General features: G+C 33.9%; 1 protein-coding gene across 1 annotated transcript; it reads right to left on the bottom strand.

Moving 5' to 3' along the window:
* Positions 1-11,835: 11,835 nt before the first annotated feature.
* Positions 11,836-15,418, bottom strand: LOC145628859 (putative xyloglucan endotransglucosylase/hydrolase protein 28). Its single transcript, XM_081681284.1, has 4 exons — positions 15,028-15,418; positions 14,826-14,926; positions 14,130-14,338; positions 11,836-12,783 (listed from the first exon to the last, which is right to left on the bottom strand). Exons 1-4 carry the CDS (start codon positions 15,233-15,235, stop codon positions 12,279-12,281), a joined length of 1,023 nt encoding a protein of 340 aa, XP_081537410.1. The 5' UTR covers positions 15,236-15,418; the 3' UTR covers positions 11,836-12,278.
* Positions 15,419-20,014: the final 4,596 nt, after the last annotated feature.

Genomic DNA, 20,014 nt, shown 5'->3' with positions numbered 1-20,014 from the left:
GACTGTTATTTTTTGGTGCCCAATCATACAACATATTTCTTTTGTATTTGTAAGTTGATCACACTTTTGGTGTTCAGTCATTAAGCAAGAGATGAAGAGATGTTTAAGAATTTTCCCTAAGAAATTTGGATTATCTATTTGATTTGCAAATTTTATTAAGGTGAGTCTTAAGCATTAGTTTTTATTTGTAAGTTGATCACACTTAATAGTGTTAAGCAAAAACCTTGTTCAAGTCTGAACAGTCACATGAAAACTAGTCATCTGACTCCTCGCCCGCCCACCGTAGCTCACGAAGCAATCAACCATGGCTGGCCTTAACCAAACGAATGTGATTAATACTACCTCTTTTATTGGCATAATAATTTTTAACATAAAATCTTGATTGAATATGTAATTTTTATGTCATATTAACAAAAATAAACTTAAATTTGGGTTGTAGATGGTCCGCTTGTCCCCGGACGTGGGCCGTAGATGGTCCGCTTGTCCCCGATAACTTAATGGCTAGTATGCAGATTAATACAGTATATGATGCATCAGAATAATTGAAAAGCCCTTTGGTAATTTGTCCACCATGCTAATTCATTGCACATATATAACTATAAAAATGGGTGAAAATTGCTCAAGAATAAATAGTATACTTTAATTTTGCATTCATAGGAGTTTGTTGGACATAAGGCCCACTAATTTGGGCACTCTCACCTAAATGGATAGTAGACTATGGATCATTGTATAAGGTTATTGCCTTATTGGGGTTTGTATTTAGCCCAAAGTCCAATATATTGTTTACTTCCTCCATTAACAGTTATCTGCAACAAAGGGGATATGCGTGGACTCCTAGGCAAAACTTTTAAAGCGTCATTATTGAAAACTAAGGGCACTTGATTAAGTATTAATCTTACTTTTAAAGAAAAAAATTAAATAAAAACCCATAACCACCTAAACCCTGAACCAGAACCACCACCAACACCACCGACAACCACCAGAACCACCCAACCCACCGATACTTAGAACCTAAAACCACCCCCAAAACCACCGAAACCCAACCACGAACCCAGCCAAAACCCCCGACACCCCACCACGAACCTAACAAACCACCCACGAACCCAGCAAACCACCACAACCCACCCTAAACCACCACAAACCCAACAAATTAACCAACACAAAACTCAGGCCACCCCCACACGAACCACCCCCACGAAACTCAGGCCACCCCCACAAACCAGATCTAAAACCCATCCCCACGAAACTCACGCAACACCCATAAACCCACGACCACCACCTATACCCAAACCCACGAACTCGGATCAACGACCAGACCCACGAATTCGAACCCAGACCCACGAACGTTAACCCACGACCAGACCCACGAACTCGGATCCACGACCAGACCCACGAACTCGAACCCACGGCCAGACAAACCCAAATCGCAAGAGGAGAGAGAAGGGGGAAAATGAACAAAATTGTAGAATTAGGGTTTGAATTTTGGAGATTTTTCAATTGAAGAAGAGTTAGGGAGATGAATGGTTTTGATGAAGATGTATGATTTTTGGTGAAATTGATTATAATAATCAGATTCATTAGTGTAGACACCCATTTGTGTCTCCCCAAAACCAAACCCGGTGATGAGTGCCTTTCACGTCGAATCATAATCGAATGAAACGAAGTGTGGAAAGGTCTAGTGTTGCGGAAAGTTTTATTTCTTTTCTCTTCTCTCTGTTTTTGAAAACTTTATTTTAAGAAAACAACCAATCCAGTTTGGTTGGTCCATGATATGGGTCCAATAGTGGTGTAGTTGGATGGGGTTTGCAAAGACCTTTCCAACGATATATTATAAGCCCAATTCCGATGAATATTGAGGAAGTTATGGCCAAAATACTAAACTGGGCCCAAACCGGATTTTACCTACGACCCAATGATCATGAGGAGGGTCCAAAGGTTTAATCCTATTCCTAAACTAATTAGGATTGATTAGAATCTTCTATAAGTTTCTAAAATATCTTAATTATCCTTTTTTGAAAAGATAAGATTAAGGAATTTGATTTAAATATAAACTTTCCTTTTTTATAAAACTTTCCTTTTTTAAAGTCCTAATTCTATTCGGATTTAAACATGTTCAAAGACAGTCAGATATTATTTTCGTACCTCATAATATTTATCCAAATTTTATATGGTTGGATAGATCTTTAAATTATCTTTCCAATGATATATTATAATATTAAATCCGAGTTATAACGAAAAAGATATGAATGAGACATGAAACTTTATCCAAAACTGACACCCTTCCACTATTTTGGCCATATCTTTTTATCTACAAAATATTTTAATCTGATTCTAATTGGGTTGGAAAGTAGGCTTTAAGAGCTTTCCAACGACATATTATATGCCTTATTTGGACTTACGGATCAAAAGATATGATAAAAACAAAAACGCGTTAAAAACAGGCTTGGCGCCTGACTCCAGGCATTGGCGCCTGGAACTAGGCCTGGCGCCTGGCGCCAATGGCCAATTCCTGGCGCCAACCTCGTTTTGCGTGCTCCAGACTTTGTTTTGTTAATTTTATCTTTTTGGCTAATTTTCTCTATAAATAACGTATTAAAACTCCGTTTTCGATAACCAGATTTCATCAATTCTTATTTCAATTCACCAACTCTCATCAAGATTTTCTTGATTATTCTCTCTCTCTCTCTCTTTTTCTAAACTAGCCTTTTCTCAAATACAAAATTCCGCATTCACAAGATCTTGATACACCTAGCCATATTCGAAGTTGCCTTCGCCCTAGACGTGAAAGGTTTTAATTTCTGAGGGTTTGGTCCCAAATCTCTATTTCAATTATTTAATTTAATTGCTTTGATTATTATTTTTCCTTGAAGTTACTAACGCGTGTATTTTGTAATTAGAAAGAGGTACGAGGCATCCAAGTAAGTACTTTAATTGATTTATTGATATTATGATGTAGAAATCATGTTTACATTGTTATTATGATATTCCTAGTATCATGTTTAGGGTAAATTTAATATCAAGTATGATTAAAAGTACGATGCTTCCTATTGTTCTTCCTAATATTTATTCATGTTAGTATCATGTTAGGGCTAAAGATTTGATTTTTATTGTTTAGTGACATGCTAGGGTTTGTTATTAATCTTGTTAGTATCATGCCTAGGATCTTGCTACTATTATGCTTTAATATTAACATGAACATGATAATGATTATAATTGTTATAATTTATGATGATTATGAATATTATTATTATTATTATTATTATTATTATTATTATTATTATTATTATTATTATTATTATTATTATTATTATTATTGTTGTTGTTGTTGTTGTTGTTGTTTTGATTATGATTATAATTTTATGATGATTATAATTATTATTGATATTATTGATTATGTTGCTTGATGCTCATTATTTTATTTTATTGCTTGATCACCTTTTATTGCATGTTTAAAGGGAATTTTGTACTTGCAATCATGCTTAATAAGATAATTAATAATCTTGTTTAGGGTTAATTTTGATTATAATTCAAGTGATCGCCAATAATAGATTTGTTTGTGCATTAATATTCAACCAACATAGATTAAACAGGTTTAGGGTTAATCCTATTGATTACATGTTAGTCAGAAAGCGCACATGAATACGAGCAGAATAAAGTAGAGGCCTATTATTATGGCAGGTTCAATCTCTTTTAGGTTGGATTTGTACCATCATCCCCGAACCCTTATTTGGTTCATGACCTTATGGAGTTGACGATCTCTTGGATCGTTAAGGGGTGTAACCTTCACCTCGTGATGGTTTACAAGTTCCTTAAAAACTTGTTGGCGACTATTTTGCTTTATCTTCTTCCCTTTTGGACGCCACCGTACTTTAGTGTATGATCACAGTGGGGTTCAAGCTAGTGGGATTTTAAAGGCTTGAAATTATTCCCTACAATTAGGTAAAGAGTTAAATCATGTTAGTAATTTAATTAGATGTCTAAGTTGTTTAAGTAAGGGTAATATGGTCATTTTGTTGGCAAAAAGTTACTAAAAATGGAAGGAAAAAAATTGTTGCACATAATAGATAGCACCCAAAATGGCAAATGTTGCAAATAACCGTTAACGGAGGTAGTATATATAATAGAGGCACCTCCTCCATTGCATTAAAACTTTTAATGTCAAATACCCAATTTAAAATCAGCAAAAAAAAAAATAATCAATTAATCATTAATAAATAATAACTATATACTAAAAGATATATAAGCAATGACATAAGTTATATTGTCATCTCAATCTTGATTTGCCTTTACTTTGGAAAGTATGTAAGCTTTTAATGATACAACCAGATATAAAAATACCTTGACTATTGTATTTCAATCATAGCCAAAAAAATTTAGATTTTAGAAAGAATAAAAATAATATCACATTAGGAAAACCTACATAAATGAGAGTTGAGTGTGTGAGCATTAGTCTTGAATTCTATATGCTCTTGTGATTTGCTCTATTTGACAATTGTTAGGGAAGATTGGTAGTTAGATGGATTTGATTGGTTGACTTTGATACATATTTATCGGATTTGCCTTGAATTATATTTATTGATTTAAATTATTTTTAGGGTGAAGTATTGATTTATTTATTCATTGCTTTGCTTAGGGACAAGCAAAGGTTTGGCTTTGGAGAGTTTGATGAGTCTATTTTATATATATTTTATTCCCTATCCCATGGTCATATTTGTGCTTATTTGAGCTCTACGGAGCTATTTTTATTACTAATATATGTTTTCTAGTGTTTTTGTAGAGTTGGTATTATTTTGTAGGAATTTACAGATTTATGTCAATTTCCGAGCTTATTGAGCCACTACAAAGATATTAGAGTCGAATCGTATTTTATGACCATATATTTAAAGCCCAAGGCCGAGTTAGAGAAATTAAATCCGGCAACTAAGGGTTTGATACGAGAGAAGGTCCAAGATTTTACAAGTTATTATATCACGACAGACCAAACAAGTGAATGAATTTGGGCTAATGAACTCTAAAATACCAAGTCCAAGAACAAAAGAGAATGGAACATTGAAGCCCAACTCATGCTGACCGGGCCCGATCATTCGAGGCCTGGCCCGATCGGGCGCTGAACACTCACGCTGATTTGAAAGCCGGCTGGGCTTTGTTAATTAAAGCCCAATCCCTTAACTGATGGGCATGAATTATCGGGCTCAAAGAAGTGGTGAACGGCTGCTTTTGGAGTTTTATTAAGAGTAGGATTTGTGGGTTTCTTTCCTATATATTAGGAAGTAGTACATAGGCTTGGAGTTAGGCAAGTTCTCTTAGTTTAGTTTTAAGTAGTTTTTAGTTTCGTTTCTTTTAGTTTTAGTTTTCTTTTTTCTAAACTACTTTTTCACAAGATTTATTATTTTGTTTCCTTATTAATTTTATACTATTATTCTCTTTAAATTAATTATGTGTGAGTAGTTTTCTTTCTAGGGTTTGTGGGGATCCATAAATAATATGAAGAGGGTAATTTATTTTTGTTGATTATCAATGCTTGATTAATTTCCTATTATTGATTTAATGCTATGCAACTAGATTTGCGCAGATCTTTTATGTATGAGTTTAGCAATATTGGTTCGAGATTCGAGAGATGAGAATTGATATTTAGGCCTAGTTTCAATAGGCAGGTTAATTTATAAATGGTTAAGTCGAGATTCGAGAGATGAGATTTAATGCCGGTAAATTAACTCTGTGATTGTAATACGTAGCGAAAGACCTTTATGATCTGATTAATTGATGCATTGATGATTGATTATTATGTTTTACCCTAGAATATTGTTTATTGGTGAACCTATACCCCAGGCTTTTATTAATTGATTTCTCCCTGCTTCTATCTCCTTTAGTTTAATTTCTATCATGTCTATAATTTAGTTACTCTATAATCTAGATTATATTAATTAATTAGGAATAAAAAGACTTGTTTCCATGTGGATTCGACCCTACTTCCCTATCTATTTTAGTTAGTGGTTTTAGGAATTACTTTTGATTAGGTGATACGACTTTAGCCTGTCAAAGGGCTAGTTTGGGAGGTGGTGATCGCCGAGGGGCCGGTGATTGGTAGGGGCTAGGTTCGCGAGAGGTGGTGGTTGGCGTAGGATTGGGTTCAGAGAGGTTCATCATGGTGGTCGGCAATGGGCTTGGCGGCTAGCTTTGTGAGGTAGTAAGCATGGTGATCGACTTCTTTAATTTAGAGGAGGTTTGTGGAGATGATGGGGGTGGGATGAGGTTTTCGTGGCTGGCGGAGATGAGGGTTGGGGGATGAGGTGGTGGTGAGTGGTGACGGGACTGGTAAAGGGGTTAGGCTGTTAGGGGATGTTCATGGGGTAGGGGGTTGTTTGTTTTTTTAAAAAAAATTAAAATCATTTTTTAAATAAGAAAATTGTAAATAAAAAATAGAAAAAAAAAAAAAGAAAAGAAAAGAAAAGAAAAAAAGCAAAAATAATCTACTAATTGTAATACGACACGTGTCCGATAAACCTATTCTACAGGTTATCAATCGATCCCGTTATATGTTAAAGGTCGTTTTATTCAGGAATAATCTAAAGGTCATTTTATTTTTGGAAGATCAACCAAAAGTCGTTTTATTCTCGACAATTTTTCCAAAAAAAAAAAACACTCAACCCCATTCGATGACAACCCCGCCAGTCCACCACCACCCAAGTCCGGCACTCCGACGTCCCTCCTCCCACCAGCCTAGCCTAGACCCCCTCCCCAACTGCCGACTCCACCTTTTTTCGGCGACCTTTCCCGGCGCCCTTTCCCCCAAAATTGGCACCAACATGAGGGAATTGAAGGTCACCACGACCCAACCACCTAAATCACTCTCACTCCCCGGAATTCACCCATGATTCCTATTCCAACCCCCGAAAATTCGAAAAACCACCCTTCTCCCCAAAACTGTTTCTTCCGCCAAATCAGACAGTAGATCGACGCCGGTACTTTATAAACAGCCAAGATTAAACACTCCAAAAAAACGCAATGAGAAAAACATGATACAACTACCCATCTCGACGTTGCTCCTGTGGTGACTTCTTCGTCGATCACGACTTTTTCCGGATTAGGGAAAAGGAAGGGGTGGCTTTCGGGTGTGGGGGGGGGCAATTTTGATGGGTGGGTCGTGGTGAAGGAAAGATTCCGATGGTTTGGGGTGGGGGATGCTGGAGAGTTGAAGGGCTGTCGGCAGGCTTGGAGAGTTGAAGGGTCGTGAACCTATAAGGGTTATTGGCTGGGTTTTTCAGTTTTTCTTCTTTTTTTTTCAGATTTTTTTTTCTATTTTAATTTTTTTTTTCAATCAATTATGACATGTGTCTCTTTACCTGTAATAACAAGTTAGGTTATTAGGTGGGACCAATTAAAGCGAATACCCCTCAAAGTTCGAATTATTTAAAAATAATCCATATATATATATATATATATCCCAAATCATCCTTAATTAATTACGGAGTACATAAAAATATATTTGAGTAGTCTGACTATATGCTAAATTGCTAATGTATGATTCACACAATCATATAAATCAGAGCATAATGTCTCTAAATTAAAATGTAAAATAGCCCCGTTCACTTTACCTTATTTTTGCTAAACTAAAATATTTTTACTGAACTGAAATTATTTTTGCTAAGTTTAAATTATTTTTACTAAACTGAAATTATTTTTGCTGAAATGAAAATATTTTTACTTATTTTCTATTACGAGTTTATTTCTTCTTTATACTTACTGAATTTTACTAAACTGAACTTATTTTTACTGAATTGAGATTATTTTTACTTAATGTTATTTTTTTAAGGTGAAATGAATAGAGCCTGAAAACTTTCAAATGCACTATGAAGCCCTGATGTTTGTAACAAAAATGCATCAAATGTCCCGATCGTCTAACAAATGCACATATCATTCACTTATCAAATTATAATAATGCCCACACATTGACTCACTTTTAGTACTTTATATTTGTGCAGTAAAATTGCCAAAAGCATAAATTACATCAAAATTTAAAGGGAAATTCTCAATGGTGTTCTTAAGGTTTTTATTTTTCTTAATGGTAAATAGCAAAAAAAAAACAAATTATCTTTGATAATCAACTACTTGTGTTACTAATTCAATGGTGACATTAATGAATTTAATCTATAATTTCAGGCCTAACCAAAGTTATTAAAAAGGCGAATTGACTAATATACCCTTAAAAATAATACTACCTCCGTAAACGTTATGAGCAACTTTGAAATATTTTATATCTCACAAATAATACCCTAAAGTTGCACATAACAGTTAACGGAGGTAGTATTTTAATTTCCTTCATTTTTTAATAGTTAAATTATTAAAAAAAATAAAAAATAAAATCCATCAACCACACACGCTTTCCCCGAGCCAACACAACTAGCCAACTGCCAGCCACCACCCACACCTTACCCCCAGCCTCGATCTCCCTTCCTCCGGCGCCGCACGAACCACCAGCCCCCTCCTTACCCCCACGAAACTCTAAACCCTTTAAAAATCATCCCCAACCCTTGAAATACCCCAACCATCCCCAACTGAAACCCCCGGTGACGATCCCCTAAGCGATTATATTTCACCCAATTTACCCCAAATTTCCTCAATTACAATAACAATGAGCCCACCAACAATGGCGTTGAAAAACCCTAAACCCCAAATATCATCTAATTAAACTTTCAATTCCAATGCCGACAAATCCCCAATAACCTCGTCGATCTCGACCTAGGGTTCGTGAAGTTAGCTCCAGATTCATTTGTACATGCGGTAAAACCTCAGACGAACATCCAAAAGCAACTATTGGGATTCCGCCGCGCGCCTCAAAGTTGTTACAGGCTAATCAAATTTACTCCAATGGTTAAAATGATGATGATGGTGGTGGGTGTTCTGTTAATGAGGATTGTGAGTCATCAGGGTCGTTTATGAGATTTTGGGGGCCCATGGGCAAAAGAATAAACCGGGGCCCTATTATATTTAGAATTTTTTTTGGTTAATATAGAAGATGTATTTTTTTTTTCTATATATGTACTTTAATATGAACAAATTATCATTCTTTAAAAAAAAAAAAAAAAAAAAAAACACTTATAATAAATTAAACTCAATGTAAAAAAAAATGCTTCTATATACTACTACAACTATATGAATATATGATTTGTACAAAAAAAATATGAAACATTACGATTGATTCTCTCTTATGAATAAAATTTATCATTCTTCACTAACAAAAGAAATATGATGCATGACAGGATGAAAAGTGTAAAATAAAAAGCTTAACCAAGAAAAATATAGCATGTTAGCTCACTCGTTGCTTGTTCAATCTCATATAGTAAATTTATTTTAAAAACAAAAAGTAAAAAAAAAAGAGAGAAATGGAGCTTTAAGAGGATTCGAACTGCTGACTTAGGAGTACAACAAGTATTCACAAACCATTCATTACCACCAAGCTACAGAGATACTAATGTTGACAAAAGCATCTCTAAATAAATATATATGTACTCTTACACTTAAAGCTAGAAATGAGGCCCTTTCTATCCGTGGGCCCTGGACGGGTGCCCCGGCTGCCCTGGGTCAGCGACGGGGCTGTGAGTCATTGACATCAGTGAGAGACGATTGACGGCGTAAGTCAGTGACGTAGTGTTCTGTTCATGGATAGGCGTGGCCGGCGCCGCCCGGTAGCAGAGAGTCGAGGCTGGGCGGGCAGGGGGTGGCGGGGGAAGAAGTAGGTGGTTGGTTTTTTTCAATAAGGGTTTAGGCATTTCTCTTCTCCTTACCTTTTAAAACATTAACCATGAATAATATTTTTATAAAATGCTTAACTAATGTTACCACTAAATTAATTTTACAATTTATAGATTATCAAAGATAATTTGAGATTTTATTGTTTACCTTTGAGGAAAAAAAACTTGATGAGTACCATTGAGAATTTCCCAAATTTGAACTCCATTCATCATTATAAATCTTAAACTTTTGGGTGTTAGGATTTGATTTATTTATTAAGTTTACTTGATAATTAAATGGTTTATCATTAGTAGCATTTTTAATAGAATTTGATGATTATGGGGTCTCAATTTAACAAAATTAACATTTATTATGAGTTTGGGGGTATTTGGTGCAATTTTTTACAAACCTCAGTCACACGTTGCATTTGAAAGTTTTTAGGAGTACATGGTGCATTTTTTAATACCTCAAGAGTATACCAAACAATTTTTTCTTTTTCATTAACTGTCCAAACATGATTTTCTATTTTATTTATTTATTTATTTATTTATTTATTTTTGTTATAACAAGTAAAAACTACATAAAATGTAATCGAGTTTACATTTTAAATATCACCTTTAAAAACTTTAACCCAGTTATTTGGCTTTTGCATCAAATTTTATATTCTAAAAACATCCAATTAGATCTTTTTAAAGAGCATCATAACTCCATAACTAATTCCACATTTTAGTGTAGTACCATTCTAAAAAATGTCAAAATAGACTAAAGAGTGGACCTATTTCCTAAAAAGGAAATCAAAAAGAAAATAATGTTCCACTAGAATTAATCATAAGTCGATCCATGCAAACCAACATCATCATCATACATAAATGTTATTCTTTCATTTAAAAATCCGATAACTTTGGCCCACTCCCTACTAATAAAACGTCCTATTGTCGACCCCATTCACCATTTTACTTTTAAGCATTCAAATTTTGGTTAACCTACCTCGGATCCCACTATTCAAACTTTGCACCGAAAACGTTTTAACATGATTTGACAAACTCACGACAAAAGTTACCAAGGATCAACCCCACCTTTCAAACACCCTCCAATTATCATCTAACTAACGCGGAATATAAATTACTACCTCCGTTTCATATTATTTGTAACGATTAGATATTTTATCTATGTATTTTATGTCAAATCGTTGCAAATAATATTAAACAAAGGTAGTATATAGTATATTTGGTGCACAAAGAGCTACAAAGGGGAGTTATATTAATGTCTGTAGAAAATTAGTCTGATGATCTAAAGTCTTCGGCATAAAAATGAAAAAACTATTTGGCAATTGGCATACATATTGAGTACTTCCTCCATCTCATTTTGATTGTCTAGCATTCCTCTTTGAAATGTTCCTTTGAGATTGTTTTATTCAAAGGGGGACCTTCCACTGCCCCACCGGGGCCATTCACGGCCCATCTCCCGTAAATTATTATACTTCCTTCGTTAATGGTTAATTGCAACAAAGGAATATTTTATATCTCAAAAATAATACCCCTTTGTTGCAATTAACCATTAACGGAGGAAGTAATTAACTAGTTAATTAACTAAATAACCTGTATTTACTAATAAAATATTGAAACATAGTGATTAGTTTTGAGCAAGAGGTTAAATATTTAAATCCTGACTCCTCTAATGTTTTTGGCCAAAATCCGCCACTGTCTTTATTGCCTTATTTGGTGAACATTCCACTTGCAACCCCACTTTGCTCTCTCCCTCTCTCTTTATCAACACGACTTGAAACCCCAGAACATTATGAGCATAATTAATAAAATGAACTTTGTCCTATGAACCAATGGAAAAGGGTGGAAAGAGTAATAATAACAAAATTCTACACACGAGTTAAAGTTATATAGATATGACAATGGAAATTGATCGATTACTAAGCTAGTTGACAACAACATGAACATGGAGTAACAAGTATAACAAAACGTTGCACACACTAGATTAAGAAGGGCAAACTCATAAATAGAAGAAAAGAAACAGAAAAACATACACTTGCAAGTTGCAATCAAATATTCTGTGATCTAAGAGTATTGTCGTATTTATTGACCAAAGGAATCAACATAAGACGCTAAAAATTTATTAAAATCACAAGACATAAAACACAAATACACAATACGACCGACCTTACAATATTTAAAAAGAAAATAATAAAATTATTAAGGAACAAAAGCCATGAATGGGCATATCTTCAAACAAAATCCAACAACAATGTAACAATTATTTACATAACATATTATGAACCCGCTTATAATATAAAAAACTTGATACCTAACCCATTAACATATTTATGCGCACTGTTACTTTTTTTTTTCCCTTATTTTTTGTCTTTTTCCTCTATATTCATGTGAACCAAAGATAGGACCCCCTAAAGACAAATATTATCCAAAATAAACATTGATGAGATATGAGACCAACATCCATGGACCAAAAATAATACTCCATAATCTAGTAGGAGAAATTGTGGCTGGCAATGGTGTGTGATATGATAATATATCCACTTAAATCGAAGCCTTGGCGTTTTTGGTGGTACCACGGTGGTGATGACGCCTCCCATGGTGGCGGCGTCCTCCTCCAAATGTGACAGGGTCGAACTTCTTCAAGCGGTCAGCCTCCCGAGAATCAAGAATACACTCGCTAGGAGGAGTCTTGTACCGGGCCTTGTCATAACAATACGAGTAGGTCAAATATTTCTTCCTATAGTTTGGCATCTTGATCCTTTGTGAAGGGGTGATGCCACTTGGTATTGAGCCATCAATCAATGAAATATCATCACATTTTCGAGACCGTTCTATTGGATCAACGGCACAACCATGGAGAACGAGGTCGGAGAATTGAGCAACATAAGGGGCATACCTATAGTCCACTTTATACTTCCCACCATTGGTGGCCCAAGTTGAGGCATCCCATATTGTAGCATACAATGACATAGGTTTCGAAGGGAAATCACGCTTCATTGCTGCTGTCCTGTTTATCTCCCTAATGGGAACATCATCCACATAAAATCTGCAATGGATTGGAAGAACTATGATATAACATCAAAATAGTAAACATCACAAACAATAAAATCATTTTGATGCTTTTCGAGCTGTACATTTTCAATAGATTGGGAACTTAGTGGAATATATAAATGACATGGAAATAAAAAGCATATAAAGTCATGAAATTAGATGAGGGTCCAATATTCTCTAGGTCCATGTTGAGGCAGAAGGAAACAATTGCCAGAGAGGTATCTTAAAAGAGATCAGCATAGACCACAAAAAACCAAATGAGAAGCGCCCCCTCGAAAAAAAGAGGTAGGGGATACTACCTCAAACACCAGATAAATTTGAAGTTGCCAACAAGATATAACATCAATAATATCTAAAGCTATGCTAAAGTCCAGGAAGAAACCACCAAACGTGACTCGGAATTTCCACCTATACGATCATGACATACGAATACACGATAAAAATATCAGTATGTCCTGGGCCTGTAAGAGACAAAGACCAGAATTTTTCACACCATTTACACCATATCATGAAGATAATCGGACCTAATAAAATGCCACATTCTGCTTCTCAGGAATTAGTTCTCCATTCAATCAATCAATCAATCAATCAATCAAAGCCTTAATCCCAAAAGTGGGGTCGGCTAACATGAACCAAATTTGATTATTCCGTGTAGTCATCAACATAAATCTTTCTCCTCCATCCCTTACGATCCAAAACTTCATCCTCACGTAAATCCATGCACTTCATATCCTTCCTCACTCCTTCCAACCAAGTCATCTTTGGTCTCCCTCTTCCTCGTTTAATCCCTCCATGGTCCCACTCTTCCACTCTTCGCACCGGTGCACCCTCGGGTCTCCGTCTTACATGTCCAAACCAACGCAGACGATTTTCCCTTAATTTATCTACAATGCCCGCCACACCTACTTTCTTGCGAATAACCTCATTTCTGATTCTATCTCTTAAAGTGTTTCCACACATCCACCTTAACATGCGCATAGGAATTAGTTCTCCATTGATGAGAAAGAAAACTTTTTTAGCCTATTGATTAATCAAAACTTTAGTGCCGAAAATAACAAGTAGAAGTGCTTAACAGTTGTCTGCTAGTAATTGACATTCCAAATTAAGTCATTATCAATAGTGATATGATGTAATCTAAATACACACTCCATACTAAAACTAATCCTGCTTTTGTTGTTTTCAAATTTCAGCAATTGTATTAACTACTAACAAAAGAAATATCAAGAAATAAAGTAAAGTTGACAATGTGAAGGACAACAACATGATAGATCACAAAACGAACACGACACAACACAACACACCCAATAAACAAGAATAGAATCAAAGAGAAAAAGGAATTACATTATTTGATCCTCTGTCCACAGAATGCTGTAACGATGAAATTCGTCCGAAGGGTCAAACCCCAATGTGTATCTCTCTTCTCTACCTACACTCGTGCTACCGTTTCCATACACATTGGTCTGAACCCTCCATTCCTTGCCTCGGATGTTCCCTAAGAACTCGAAATCGATCTCATCATGATTTTTCTCATACATATCACCATTAGACATCTGAAAATCAAAATAAACCCACAAATAAACACTTTTACTATGCATTTCTAGTCCACCAGATAGTTGCTGAAATCATTGGCATAATCACATATACATTTATGAAAAAATTGAAAATTATTGTAAAACAAATGTTCTGTTTCTGAAAAACTTAACACTCAGCTCATAGACCAAGATGATTATAACTTTAAATTTACTAGGATTAGTAACTTCTGATACAAGATGTAATTATGATTAACTAAATTACTACATACATGAAATTTAATCAACCAAGACTCAACATTTATGAAAATTTACTAATTACAACAGTAATTGTCATAATCACAGCTCAAAATCATCAAATAATAAAAAACCCATTTAGCATTATACTACTAGAAACTTCTACCAAAAAATTGCAGATTAATTTAAGCAAGAATACAGCTCAATAATCAACAAAATTAAACAGGGGAACATTTCCAATAAAAAAATAATATTAAAAAAAATAACTTACATAGAAGGCAACGACAATCCCAGCAGTATAATCAGAAGGTAATTTAATCGAAGCACTGAAAAACCCATGTAAGTAGAGGTCATGTGACACAAATCCAGAACCTGGGCATATAATTTTTTAACAGAAAATATTAGAAAAATTACCCAATATTACCAAAAAAATAAATGAAAACCCAGAAAACTAGAGAGTTAAAGTAGCATGCCTGTTCTTTCATCAAGAGAAAGAAGAACAGATTTTCCATCTCTAACAACCATAAGATTATCATCTCCAAATAGATGGGAATAGCCTTCATCAAATGAGATTATGGGTAGATTATTATTACTAATTACCTCAGAATTAGCAATTATCTCCTTAAAAATACAAAAAATTAGCAAAAATGTTGAAATTAATCTATTTCTAAAACACCCCATTATTTTCACTTTTATTGTGTACAAAAAAAGAAGGTTTATTGTTTAGGTGATGATACTAAACCCTCCTAAACCAGGCAAATTTCTGAACAAAAGAAAAAGAATGTTGGAGAAGAATGAATGAGAGAGAAAGAGAGGAGCAAAAAAGGGTAAGTGAGAAAGAGACACTGTGACTCCTGTGAGTGTGAGGAGAAATGGTTTTATTGGTGGAGGGTGGTGGTAGTGAGTTTTTCTACCCTTTACCCTTTTTTTATTTTTATTTTTTGGAAGTTTTATTATTTTATGGAAGAAATATGATATTTTTAATTTTTATTTAATTTTTGGGTTTGTTTTTTGTTTTTAATGGTAAAATGTGAAAGTTCCTAGCTCTTCTTCTAGTGGGGTGTTTTTGGTAACTGGGTTAAGTATAAGTGAAGGCAAGAGCAATTCCAAGTTTCCAAGGGTAGCATGTAGCAACAATGAAGTAGTTTGGCTTGGCACATCAAATATCTGATATCAATTGAACTAAACTGATTGGTGTTGAGCCGAATTGAATTAAACTGAGTTAAAACGAATTGTTTATAAATAAAGGAAATTAGAAGTTGTACTGAACTAATTGGAGCTTAACTGAAACTGAACCAAAATTAAGCTGAACAGAACAGACCTCGTCCATTTATAACATTTTCTAATGTATGAAGCCTATGATTAAAATAGGTACGAGTTGTAACGTATCAGCGTATCTCGTGCTCAAACAGGTTGTACTCTAAATGGGTTAAGAAATCGTTGTGTAGAATAATGTTTGTGTCAATCTTTTATTAAAGGAGCTCATATGCGATCAACACACGTATCATGTCAATAGGCCCTTTGATATTTTTATATATTTAGTCAATTGGTCAAAATTTAGTGGGTAGGACCATAAAGCTCATGTCAAACTCATGCCAAATTTCGAATATAAAGTCTATGCACGGCTCATGGCCCATTTGCGTGCATCTCACATAGTGGTGTGCTTCTCACGAGCTCAAGTCGGGTTGTGCCATTTTCATGATATATCATGTATTTCATTTTGTTTGGAAATGAACATTTATCTTAAATTTGATGCATGAATAATATATGGTACCTAAATTACTTGAACCAAACTCTCTCTCTCTCTCTCTCTCTCTCTCTCTCTCTCTCTTGGTAAGAGAATGAATAAGGCCCTGTTCTTTACACCTTAAAAAAATAATATTAAGTAAATATAAGTTCAGTTCAGTAAAATTAATTTCAGTTCAGTAAAATTAATTTCAGTTCAGTAAAAATAAGTTCAGTTCAGTAAAATTCAGTTTTCTTAAAGAAGAATTATAATAGAAAATCAGTAAAAATAATTTCAGTTCAGTAAAAATAATTTAAGTTCAGTAAAAATAATTTCAGTTCAGTAAAAATAAGTTCAGTTCAGTAAAAATAATTTCAGTTCAGTAAAATTAAGGTGAATCAAACAGGGCCTAAATTCTTAATTTTCTTTATATTTCCCCTTTTTAATTTAGTCCCCAAAAGACTTTTAATTTAAAGTATTCCCTACCTTTTCCGGTAATTCCATTCTCCTTTTCCACTTATGATCCTTTCATCTATTTTCTCCAATTGCGTGAAACTTCTTTAATAGTTTCACTAAGGGTGTTCAAAAATCGACCCGGACCAAAAAAAAATGACCCGGATCAGACGGGACCAGATTTGGGTCTTAAAATTCATTTTTCCCTTAAGCCCACTCCAAAATCCCATAAAAATTGGTCTTGGACCGGATTGATTTTTTCCTTAAATTTATGCATAAAATCTTAGATAAAGGTTAATATTATTCTTAATTACCTTTGAAAACTTTAATTGTATGAGTTTTTTTTTGTACTTAACATTCAAAAAAAAAAAAAAAACACTAAAGTAGAGTTTTCCTTTTTTTTTTTTTTAGTTTTCCAAAGTATTATTAAATTTTTAGTATTTTTTAAATAAAATTCTAAAATCAGTCCAAAACGGTCCGGTCCGAGTTTTGGACCGATTTTTTTCAGTTCGGTCCGGGTTTGTTCATAGCTTAATCGCTCCGGTTTTCGGTTCTTGAAATTAAAATTTCCGGTCTTTAGTTTGATTCGGGTTGGTCTTGGACCGATGAAAGTTTTGTTCACATTTACTGAACTAAGATGAAGTGATTGGAGCTAGCTGAACTGAATTGAACTGAATAGAGGTGAAATGAATATTTTATGAGAGAAGGAAATTAGGAGCTGAGTTGAACTGATTGGAGCTGAACGAAACTAAACTAAACGATTAGAGCTGAGGTGAACTGAACTAAAACTAAGCTGAAGTGAACTAAAATTAAGCTGAAGTGAACAGGTTCGAACGGCCTTAGTTGTCACTAACCCAATCATCGGTAATAACTTTATACTAAAAACAAAACCTAGAGTGACACATGTCATCTCTAGGCTGAAAATTCTCCCTCCATTTAATTATTTCCTTTTTTTTGCTACATCTTCATTAACTTATTTGTAACTTAAAAATAATATTGTCCTTCCATTTTGAAAATTATATTTCTAAATATACTTAAATATAATAATCTGATATATTTGAGTATTGTTTTTGGTAAATTATTATTGTTGTAACATTAGTAGTAATGTTCACTTCACCTAAAAAAAATAATATTCAGTAAAAAATAGTTTCAGTTTAGTAAAAATCAGTAAATATAAAGAAGGAATATATATAATAGAAAAAATTTAATAAAAATAATTTCACTTCAACAAAAATAATTTCACTTCAGTAAAAATAATATAAGTTCAATAAAAATAATTTAAATTTAGTAAAAATAATTTCATTTCAGCAAAAATGAGGTAAAGTGAACGGGGCCTTAAATTTCTCACCACAAATCATCCTATCTTTCTTATGAACTCGACTTAGGGAATATCTCCCACCTTTCTTTTATAATATCTCCTATTTTCTTCTTCTTTTTCTATTTTGTTTGTACCGTTTCGAGGGGAGCAATTTAAGGTACACATGGTGTACAAAAGGAATCTTGTACACAAGTTTCCTATTGGTTGAATGGGAATATTCCTTGTATGTGGGCCAACTTCAATTTCATTTGAAATTCAAACTTGTTTTTTAAATTTTCAACTTTTGAATTTCAAATCTTTCTATCCTTTCACCTACCCAAATTAATGTAGTATATAGTCCAAAAAAAAAAAATCAGATTTTTTTACCTCATTTTTTTTCTCTCTCCTAAAATGTTTTCTCTCTCCTCTATTTTCCCCTCTAATGTATCTGGGTACAATTAACTCATGAAGAACAATATACAAAAATTGGTTAAAGATTAGGGGAGTTTGTTAACAATGGCAGAAACTAATTTCATCGTTAACAATGGCGTGAAACTTATTTGTTAACAATGGCGTGAAACTAATTTCATCGTTAACAATGGCGTGAAACTAATTTGTTAACAATGGCGGTGCGATATGTAGTCGGTTAATTTGCGAACGCCGTGAACATTACAAACAACAGCAGCCTTTAGTTCATGAGGCTTTTTGCGAACATCCACAAGGCACACAGCAGCCTGTAGTACATGTAGACTTCCATTTTAATGTTCATGTAGACTTCCATCAAAATTAGAAATATTAGGTGCAAAATTGGTTAAAGATTAGGTTTTGCAATTCACCCAAAAGAGCACTATCCGGAATTTGATTCGACTCCAAGACAACGATGTTGTGGGATGGTTTTACAAACAATGTAATATATAGTTTTTTTCCCACAAAATGAACGTGCTGATACCCCTTAGTCCAATGGTTAACTTCGAAAGGTGCTTGTGCATACATCAAACCACTGTTCGAACACTGTGATGGCATAAATTGTATTTTTTTTTTTTTCTGGTTTTAATTATTTTTAACTTTACAGAATCATATCTAATTTTAAAATATCATAATAACATAAAATTTAGTGAATGAAACAATGTTTTACGTATATCTGTTATTTAGTTTATAATTATTTTAAGCTAGTCCCCTAAAAACATTTTCTATTTTAAAGAATCATTCTTCTTTTAATAAAATCTTGATTGATAAACGTGTCGTTATGAGATCTCCGTACAACATGTTTAAAACGCTAGTACACACTGTAGTTTGAAATGCAAAAAATAAAACTAAAGGTATGTTTTGTGGAATATGTGGACCAGACTTCCAACCGTCATCACCTCCCAATCCACTTTACCCTTTTTTTCCCTTTTACACATTTTTTTCGCTTTCTTAGATCCATTTTTGGTACATGCATTTTAAAGATCAGAATGGCATGTTCAAATTCAATAAGGTGTACAATCTGGCATGGTGGGAGGCTTGTATATTATCCTAAGTTGAAGTACAAAGATGGAGAACACCTTGTTGTTAACATCTCCGACAATGAATTTGAACCAGGAGGATTGGCTGCCATAATTGAAAAGCTTGGGTATGAACATTATAATGTAAGTTATATTCCTTCGTTTGATTGTTCGATGAAAGAATTATTTGATGTCGTGGATGATGAAGGATTCATCAACTTGAGAAGGGTTGCATTGTCAAATAGATCTGTGCACATATTAATCAAACATAACCAGAGATTGAAGGGGGGTAGTGTACGAAGATCTGAAAAGTATATTGCGGTCCGGAAATCAAATCCGAAGGTATATGTTTGAATTGAAGCATTTCAATTATAAATTTGATTTATCGTTTGAATTCGTATCCACATTGCATGTTAATTCAAAATTCAATTCCAACTTCAATGGTTTTGTAAACCTCTAGTTTTATTTAATTATTGCAGTTTATTTTATGGAAATAAATA

The sequence above is a fragment of the Chenopodium album genome, chromosome 4, assembly GCF_948465745.1.
Source record: "Chenopodium album chromosome 4, dcCheAlbu1.1, whole genome shotgun sequence".
NCBI classification, from domain to species: Eukaryota; Viridiplantae; Streptophyta; class Magnoliopsida; order Caryophyllales; family Amaranthaceae; genus Chenopodium; species Chenopodium album.
Note: the sequence above shows the minus strand (reverse complement) of the source record. Positions and strands in the feature narration are given on the sequence as shown.

Coding starts and splice junctions, on each gene's coding strand:
- LOC145628859 (XM_081681284.1), bottom strand. CDS start 15,235: ATGGGGTGTTTTAGAAATAGATTAATTTCAACATTTTTGCTAATTTTT. Junction 14,927..15,027: donor TTCTCTTGATGAAAGAACAG/GCATGCTACTTT, acceptor TTATATGCCCAG/GTTCTGGATTTGTGTCACAT. Junction 12,784..14,129: donor TGGACAGAGGATCAAATAAT/GTAATTCCTTTT, acceptor AATCCATTGCAG/ATTTTATGTGGATGATGTTC.